Genomic DNA, 9,784 nt, shown 5'->3' with positions numbered 1-9,784 from the left:
AAATAGAAGCAATAAAGAAAGCACAAAGGGAGACCACCCTGGATATAGAAAACCAAAAGAAGAGACAAGGAGACGTAGATACAAACATCACCAACAGAAAGCAAGAGATAGAAGAGAGAAACTCAGGAGAAGACGATTCCATAGAAATCATAGACAGAGCTGTCAAAGATAGTGTAAAACAGAAAAAGCTACTGGTTCAAAACATACAGGAAATCCAGGACTCAATGAGAAGATCAAACCTAAAGATAATGGGTATAAACGAGATTGAAGACTCCCAACTCAAAGAACCAGTAAATATCTTCAACAAAATCACAGAAGAAAACTTCCCTCACCTAAAGAAAGAGATGCCCATAAGCATACAAGAAGCTTACAAAACTCCAAGTAGATTGGACCAGAAAAGAAATGCCTCCTGTCATATAATAGTCAAAACACCAAATGCACAAAGCAAAGAAAAAATATTAAAAGCATTAAGGGAAAAAGATCAAGTAACATATAAAGGTAGACGTATCAAAATTATACCAGACTTCTCATCAGAGACTATGAAAGCCAGAAGATCCGGGACAGATGTTATACAGACCCTGAGAGAACACAAATGTCAGCTCCAGTTACTATATCCAGCAAAACTCTCAATAAATATAGTTTGAGAAACCAAGATATTGCACAACAAAACCAAATTTACACAATTTCTCTCTATAAATCAACCCCTACAAAGGACAATAAATGGTAAATCCTAATCCAAGGAAGCAAAGTATACCCTAGAAAAAGCAAGAAACTATTCATTTTGTAACAACACAAAAAGAAGACAAGCAAAAAACATAATCTCCCATCCTAACACAAATATAACAGGACGCAACAATCACTAGTTGTTAATATCTTTCAACATCAATGGACACAATTCCCCAATAAAAAGACACAGATTAACAAACTGGATACGCAATGACAAACCAACATTTTGCTGCCTACAGTAAACACACCTCAGAGACAATGACAGACACTATCTCAGTGTCAAAGGCTGTAAAACAACTTTCTAAGCAAATGGCATAAAGAAGCAAGCTGGAGTAGCCATTCTAATATTGAATAAAGTCGATTTTCATCTGAAAGTCATCAAAAAAGATAAAGAAGGACACTTCATATTCATCAAAGGTAAAATCCACCAAGATGAACTCTTAATCCTAAGTATCTAAAATATCCAAATACAAGGGCACCTACATACTTAAAATAAACCTTGCTGAAGCTAAAAGCACACATTGCATTTCACACAATGATAGTATGAGATTTCAACACCCCACTCTCATCAATGGACAGATCATGGAAACAGAAATTAAATAGAGATATAGACAAATTAAGAGAAGTCATGAACCAAATGGATTTAACCGATATTTATAGAACATTCTATCCTAAAACAAAAGAATATACCTTTTTTTTCACCACCTCATGGTACTTTCTCCAAAACTGACCATATAATTGGTCATAAAACAGGCCTCAATAGATAAAGAAAGATAGAAATAATTCCATGCAACCTATCAGACTACCACAGGCTAATGCTGATCTTCAGCAACAATAATGGAAGAACACCCACATATACATGGAAGTTGAACAATGCTCTACTCAATGATAACCTGGTCAAGGAAGAAATAAAGGAAGAAATTAAAGACTTCTTAGAATTTAATGAAAATGAAGGTACAACATACCTAAAATTATGGGACACAATGAAAGCTGTGCCAAGAGGAAAACTGATAACTCTGAGTGCCTGCAGAAAGAAACAGGAGAGAGGATATATCAGCAGCTTGACAGCACACTTAAAAGCTCTAGAACAAAAAGAAGCAAACACATCCAGGAGGAGTAGAAGTCAAGAAATAATCAAACTCAGAGCTGAAATCAACCAAGTAGAAACAAGTAGGACAATACAAATAGTCAACAGAACCAAAAGCTGGTTCTTTGAGAATATCAACAAGATATATAAACCCTTAGCCACACTAACGAGAGGACCCAGAGAGTTTGTCCAAACGAACAAAATCAGAAATGAAAAGGGAGACATAACAACAGAGCCAGAGGAAATTAAAAAATCAACAGATCCTAGTACAAAAGTCTATATTCATCAAAACTTGAAAATCTGGAAGAAATGGACAATTTCCTAGACAGATACCATGTACCAAAGTTAAATCAGCAACAAATAATCCATTTAAACAAGCCCATAATTCCTAAAGAAAAGGAATTATTCATTAAAAGTCTGCCAACCAAAAAGAGCCAAGGTCCAGATGGGCCTGGCTCACTGCAGAATTCACTGCAGAATTCTATTAGACCTTCATATAAGACCTCATACAAATACTATCCAAACTGTTCCAAGAAATGGAAACACTACAATTTGAGCACTACAGTATTCCTTCTATGAGGCCACAATTACTCTTACAACTTAACCACACAAAGACCCAACAAGAAAAAGAACTTTAGACCAGTTTCCCTTAGGAATGTCGGCGTGAAGACTAACAACAGATCTAGACTGGGGAGCCTCAATAGACAAAGTCAGTAGCCGCAGCTCTTCTAAACCAGCATAAAGAAAACCCAAACCACAAAAATGAAGAGAGCAAGGTTTGTTTACACAGAAACTTTTGATGCAAATTCTACTTCCTCAATTCAAAATAGGCTATGTGCTGCAACTATGTCCTGACAATTTACTACGAAAATATGCATCTCTCATTCTTCCCTCAAAGAAAAGCAATCCATATATAACTACATAAGCTACATATATAACTCTCCAAATATATATAACATATATAACTCTCCAAAATATTTTCTACAATTAAATGCGAAAACCGAAATAGCCACTCTTTTGTGGAGGAAAAAAAGTAAACATCTGGAGAACTGGGAGACCACATGTTTATGCCAACCTTCAGGAAAATGCAAACACACACACATTGGCAAAATAACCACTGGCGATCAAACTATTTTGTGGCATTTTATGTCTTTCATGTATTCAACTCCATGCTCAATATACCAATTTTGCACCAGAAAAAAAAAATTCTTGCAAACCGAATCCAAGAGCACATCAAAACAATCATCCTCCATGATCAGTAGGCTTCCTTCCAGGGATACAGGGATTATTTAATATACAGTAAACCATCAACGTAGTCCACTATATAATCAAGCTGAAAGGTAAAAACGACATGATCATTTCACTAGATGGTGAGAAAGCATTTGACGAAATACAACACCCCTTCATGATAAAAGTCCTGGAAAGAACAGGAACTCAAGACCATACCTAAACATAGTAAAAGCCATATACAGCAAACCAGTAGCTAATATTAAACTAAACAGAGAGAAACTTGAGCAATCCCTCAAAAATCCGGGACTAGATAAGGCTGCCCACTCTCTCCCTACTTATTCAAAATAGTTTATGAAGTCCTATCCAGAGCAACCAGACAACACAAGGAGATCAAAGGGATACAGATTGGAAAGGAAGAAGTCAAAATATCACTATTTTTATGATAGGATTGTATACTTAAGTGATCCCAAAAGTTTCACCAGAGAACTACTAAACCTGATATATACCTTCAGCAAAGTGGCTGGGTATAAAATTAACTCAAATAAATCATTAGCCTTCCCCTACACAAAAGAGAAACAAACCGAGAAAGAAATTAGGGAAATAACACCCTTCATAATAGTCCCAAATGTTTTAAAATAACTCAGTGTGACTTTAACCAAGCAAGTGAAAGATCTGTATGATAAGAACTTCAAATCTCTGAAGAAAGAAATTGAAGGAGATCTCCGAAGGTGGAAAGATCTCCCATGCTCATGGATTGGCATGACTAATATAGTAAAAATGGCCCTTTTACCAAAAGCGATCTACAGTTAAATGAAATCCCCATTAAAATTCCAGCCAAATTCTTCACAGAGTTAGATAGAATAATTTGCAAATTCATCTGGAATAACAAAAACCCCAGGATAGCTAAACTATCATCAACAACAAAAGACATGCAAGGGAATGACTATCCCTGAACTCAAGCAGTATTACAGAGCAATAGTCATAAAAACTGTATGGTATTACTACAGAAACACAAAGCTAGACTAGTGGAATAGAATTGAAAACCCAGAAATGAACCCACACACCTACGGTCATTTGATTTTTGACAAAGGAGATAAATCCAAACCAGTGGAAAAAGTGGGGAAGAATCTTGAATATGTGGGCATTGGAGAAAATTTCCTGAACAAAACACCAATGACTTATGGTCTAAGATCAAGAATGGACAAATGGGACCTCATAAAACTGCAAAGCTTTTATAAAGCAAAAGACACTGTCATTAGGACAAAATGGTAAACAGATTGGGAAAAAAAAATCTTTACCAATCCTACATCTGACAGACGGCTAATATCCAAAAGATACAAAGAACTCAAGAAGTTAGACTTCAGAGATACAAATCACCATATTAATAATGGGGTACAAGGATAAACAGAACATTATTAGCTGAGGATTATTGAAAGGCCAAAAAGCACCTAAAGAAGTGTTCAACATCCTTAGTCATCAGGGAAATACAAATCAAAACAACCCTGAGATTCACCTCACACCAGTCAGAATGGCTAAGATAAAAATCTCAGGTGATGGCAGATGCTGGTGAGGATGTGGAGAAAGAGGAACACTCCTCCATTGTTGATAGGATTGCAAATTGGAGTTTCCACAGAAAATTGAATATTGAACTACACCTGAGGACCCACCTAAAACTCTCTTGGGCATATACCCAAAAGGAGCTCCAACATAGAACAAAGACACATGCCCTAATAGTTTTACAGCATCCATATTTATAATAGCCAGAGCTGGACATTACCCAGATGCCCTTCAATAGATGAATGGATTCAAAAATATGGTACATCTACACAATGGAGTACTACTCAACTATTAAAAACAAGGAATTCATGAAATTAATAGGCAAATGGAAAGAACTAGAAAATACCAACCTGAGTGAGGTTACTCAATGACAGAAAACACACTTGGTATGCACTCATGGATAAATGGATATTAGCCAAAAAGCTCAAATTACCCAAGATGTAATCTACAGACCACAGGATGAAGAAGGATGACCAAAACGCAGATGCTCATACTCCTTCTTAAAAGGGGGAAAATATTCATTATAGAAGATATGAAAGCAAAGTTTGGAGCAGTGACTCAAGGGATGACCATTCAGAGCCTGACACACGTGTGGCCCATATATATACAGCCACCAAAGCTAGATAAGATGAATGAAGCTAAAAAAATGAAAATAGAAAGGCATTGGATATAGATGTCTCTTGAGAGACATATCTAGACCATATCCAATAGAGAGATAAATGCTAGCAGGAAACCACTGTACTGAGAATAGGACCCCCTTTGGGGGAAATAGAGGAAGTATTGAAAGAGATGAAGGAGCTTGAAGGCCCATTAAAAACAACAATGCCAAAAAATCAGAGCTTCCAGGGACTAAACCACTACTGAAAGACTATACATGGACTGACCCATGGCTCCAACTGCCTATGTAGCAGAGAATAGACTTGTTGGGGCACCAGTGGAAGGGAAGGCCCTTGGTCTTACTAAGGTTGGAACCTCAGTGCATGGGAATATGAGGGTGGGCAATAAGGGGGATGTATAGGTGGAATACCCTTATAGGGGAAGGGGAGGGGAGGGAATGTGTGCTTATGGACCGGAAACCATGAAAGGGAATAACCTTTGAAATATAAGTAAAGAAATATATAATAAAAAATTAAAAAAAATACCAAGGCAATGGATGAACAGGCTAACTGCTGGTGGATGTGTGGTCATAATTCAGAAATATTATTAATATAGCCTCTGAGATGAATGCAGTAGAAATAAGTGTTTAGGTAAAATATCTGTGTTATATTTCTCAGTCATAGACGCTATAGTGATGTATCTCTGTCGCAAGATGCATTTCAAGATTTCTGATATGATGCACTGAGTCCATAGCAAACCTGTTCATCTGAATTGCTTGAAAGTTTTAATATTTGCAGAAATTTCTTTTGAGAGCAGCCGGGGAACATGGATGATGTTAAAGTCCTCTATAATCACTAGTGAATCTTAGATATCTGTGGGGGCAGAAAGTCATTTATCATTATGTCTTCTGGAATGACCAGATCCTTTGTGAAAGAACCATGTCACAGCATATGAAAACAAACAAATCAAATGGCACAAAGACTCAAAAACTGTTCAAAAAATTTCTTAGAACTATTTGAAGGATCTGACCACTAAAGGTTGTACTAATGATTAGGACCCCAACATTAAATAGTGATCTCACCTATCACTTTCAAACCAAATACTATTGGAGTTTGAAATTTGTGAATTCAACCATATTTCTGACCACAGACACACTACTTTGACCAGATTAAAGATAGGTAGAAGTCATTTGCCCCTCAGGTGTTTTAATGAATATTGTTTGAGAAAAGTAGACACACAGAAGAGTACCTTTCCTTATCTTCTTTGGCTTTAAATAGCACCAAATATATTTCTAAGAAAAACAAAAGGCAAAACATATATGAAAAATATAAGGACTTCTTATATGAAAATTTCGTTTACACTTACTGTCTGAGAGACTTTCCCTTTGTGGAATGTGAGGTAGGGTGGAGGTGTGCCAGTGTTTGGGAGGTGTGTGAAACACACACCACTTATCTTGGGCAAGGAATTATATGGACCATGGATTATCATGTGACAAGAAGTGAGATTTGTGGAGCATGGTTCAGCACGCACAGGTGTAATTTAGGAAAGGCACATAAGAATGTGTTTATGAAACATCAGGATTGTCGTTTGTTGTGTTGTGAAAGAGAGGCTAATTATCAGAAACAAATTTAGGATTTTTGGAAACCCAAAATCCATGGAAATTTTTCTTTGATTAAAATTGTCTCTAGGGAAGAATTACATTTCTAGAAGTATTGTGGTCGAATTTGGTGATTTTTTATACATGATCTAATGTCATTTGCAAATGGGTATAAGTTAACGTTTATTTTTTTCACATTTGTAATCACAGAAGATATACTGACATGAACGGCGGAAAGCTTACAAAGTTTCAAACCTACACAAACCACTATAGACAAATAAATAATGTCCAAATGTGCATTTTGTGTGTGTGTGTGTTGTGTGTGTGTTTCTTTGTGTGTGTGTGTATATAGCAAAAATTAATATAAAGGAGGCTGTGTATTTGAAGCAGAGCAAAGAGTGTCGATGGAAGGGTCTTGAGTGTGGAAAATAAATGGAGGAAATATAGTGTAATATTAAAATCTCAATGAATAAGTAAAACAATGCATTTATTCCTCTATCTGCATGCACAATGTTCAGAAGATGACTAGTTAATGAAAGGGTACTGCAATTTTTTTTGAGAAACTCTTTTTTGAGGACCGCACCTTTCATCCATTTTCTTGTTATCATAATCTGCTAGAATCCATGAGATAGATAGCACATGTCTTACGTGTCCTCCCTTCTCTTGTCTTGTGCTGTAGATCTCTGAATATGGAGGATCTATTTGAGGATGCTGTATTTGGTGTGTAATCATGGAGGCTTCTCAGGTAAGAAGCTGCAGAGATTACTTTGAAATTCTTGGAAGATCCTTGAGAAAAATAGCTTGTAGTTTGGGAGAAAATGAGCAAGCCTATTCTTAGGTATTGGGGTAGAAGATACTGGGGTAGTCATGCATTTCGCATCACACTGAGGTGAAATACTACAAAGGGGAGGGCTCTAGAATTTAGCAGAGTGACAGGTACCAGTAGGTCAGACATGGAAGACCACAGTAACACTGTGTGGGAAGGAGCAGAGTCAAACTAATGTGAGATGAAGATGGTCACAGAGAAGAGAGAGGCCACTGAAGTATAGAGGATCAGGGCCTACCAAGCGCTGAGGAAAAGGCAAGTCATTGAGATGTTTGTGCTGAGATGGATTTGGTATAAAAACCAAAATTCTAACTATTGGTTCAGGCAAGTCACTGAAAGGCCAAGAAGGAATGTAGGTCTGGAACTAAGAAATGTAAATGGTGGTGTGAGGACAGGAGTTCTCATATCGCTGGGTCATACATTTGGGATGGAATGTAGCCAGCCCACATAATGATACCTGTGAGGTTAGTCTCCCAGGAGCTATGGGTAAACACAGATTTTCAAAGTGCATTTTTTATTGGTCAATGATAATCCAACATAATATTTTTTGTTATGAATGTTTTCCAATACTAAATGTTCAACTGGGAACATAATGTATGATACACTGTCGTGCTGAGATATGGCTTCAACCAAATATTCATAATTTGATGTAGATTTTCATTATTCATTGATATTTCTATTATTTCCCCTAAATGTGTCATTTAAAAATTTCATGCTATACTTTTCTATTAATGTATTTAATAATTTGAAGAGCAGAAAATTTTAAATGTACAAAACATAAAACATGAAGGGTGATAAATGTCTATGACAATAACCATGAAAAGATAATAAGTTTGTTTCCCCGTGTCTTGTTTTCTTTCTTTCTTCTTTCCTTTCTTATTTCCTTTCTTCCTTCCTTCCTTCCTTCCTTCCTTCCTTCCTTCCTTCCTTCCTTCCTTTCTTTCTTTCTTTCTGAAATATAGTTCAAGCACCCTGGAGATGATTAACACTCTGATGTTTCTACTCCCATATTGGGTTAATACATGTAGTGCTGGGTATGAACATAAGGCTTCACAAATGTAAGTACTCTTAACTGAGGTACAGCCTCATGACAATAAATAAAACTTTGAAACAAAAATTACCCCTCTGTCACTTATAGCATTTCAGATATCTGCATTACTGTCTCATCTCAGTCTCCCCCAACCCATGAACTCATGATATAGCAGCAAAATATGGAAATATAGCCTGAAAATATGCAAATATGGTCTCTCACTACTAAAGAAAACTATAACAACCCTGATCATATGTAGGTCTGGCAGAGGAGCCTAGACTTAAGCTCACAAACATTGCCATTTGATAATTACAATTAAACACTCACCATGAAGTTGTGGTTGAGCTGGATATTCCTTGTTGTTCTTTTCAAAGGTAAATGATGAATGAAGAGAAGAAGTGCTGCGTGTGCAAGTGATTAATACTAAGAGGAATACAATTGATATGTTTCACAGTGTTCTAACTGAGATTCTCTGTGTTTTCAGGTGTGAGGTGTGAGGTGCAAATTTTGGAGACTGGAGGAGGCTTGGTGAAGCCCGGTGGTTCCCTGAGACTGTCTTGTGCAACGTCTGGATTCAATTTCAATGATTATTTCATGAACTGGGTCCGTCAGGCTCCAGGGAAGGGGCTAGAATGGGTTGCTCAAATAAGAAACAAAAATTATAATTATGCCACATATTATGCGGAGTCTTTGGAAGGCAGAGTCACAATCTCACGAGACGATTCCAAAAGCAGTGTCTACCTGCAAGTGAGCAGTTTAAGAGCTGAAGACACTGCCATTTATTACTGTACAAGACACAGTAATGGAACTTCCCAGAGTATCAAGACAAAAATCTCTCTGTAGGAATGTTCAGAACCAGCAGGGGGCGAAGAAAACCCATGGAGAACAGTGACACAGAGGATTAGCTGGAGAATTAATTTATTGCTGGTTCTGGACACTCACTTGTGATTCTATTTAATGATTTCCCAGAATTCTCTCTATATCTAATGTTGGTAGAAATATATGAAATCTATGAAAATATGTTTTTGGCAGCATTTTACTGCATACTACAAATAATCCTAACATGAACTAAATCCAGAAATCAGTATTGATTGTAGAAATGACTCTTTTGCAGTCTCTAGAACAAATTCTGAA

At 36.7% G+C, this 9,784-nt stretch overlaps 1 gene segment (V, D, J or C); it reads left to right on the top strand.

Annotated features, from left to right (window-relative positions):
• Positions 1-8,895: 8,895 nt before the first annotated feature.
• Ighl5 (immunoglobulin heavy chain like 5) lies at positions 8,896-9,493 on the top strand. The segment is given in 2 exon segments: positions 8,896-9,024; positions 9,135-9,493. Coding segments are annotated over 2 exon segments (405 nt in total).
• The last annotated feature ends 291 nt before the right edge of the window (positions 9,494-9,784 follow it).

The sequence above is a fragment of the Rattus norvegicus genome, chromosome 6 (genome assembly GCF_036323735.1).
Source record: "Rattus norvegicus strain BN/NHsdMcwi chromosome 6, GRCr8, whole genome shotgun sequence".
Lineage (NCBI taxonomy): Eukaryota > Metazoa > Chordata > Mammalia > Rodentia > Muridae > Rattus > Rattus norvegicus.
The sequence above is the reverse complement of the archived record's forward strand: the minus strand, read 5'-3'. Positions and strand labels throughout refer to the sequence as shown.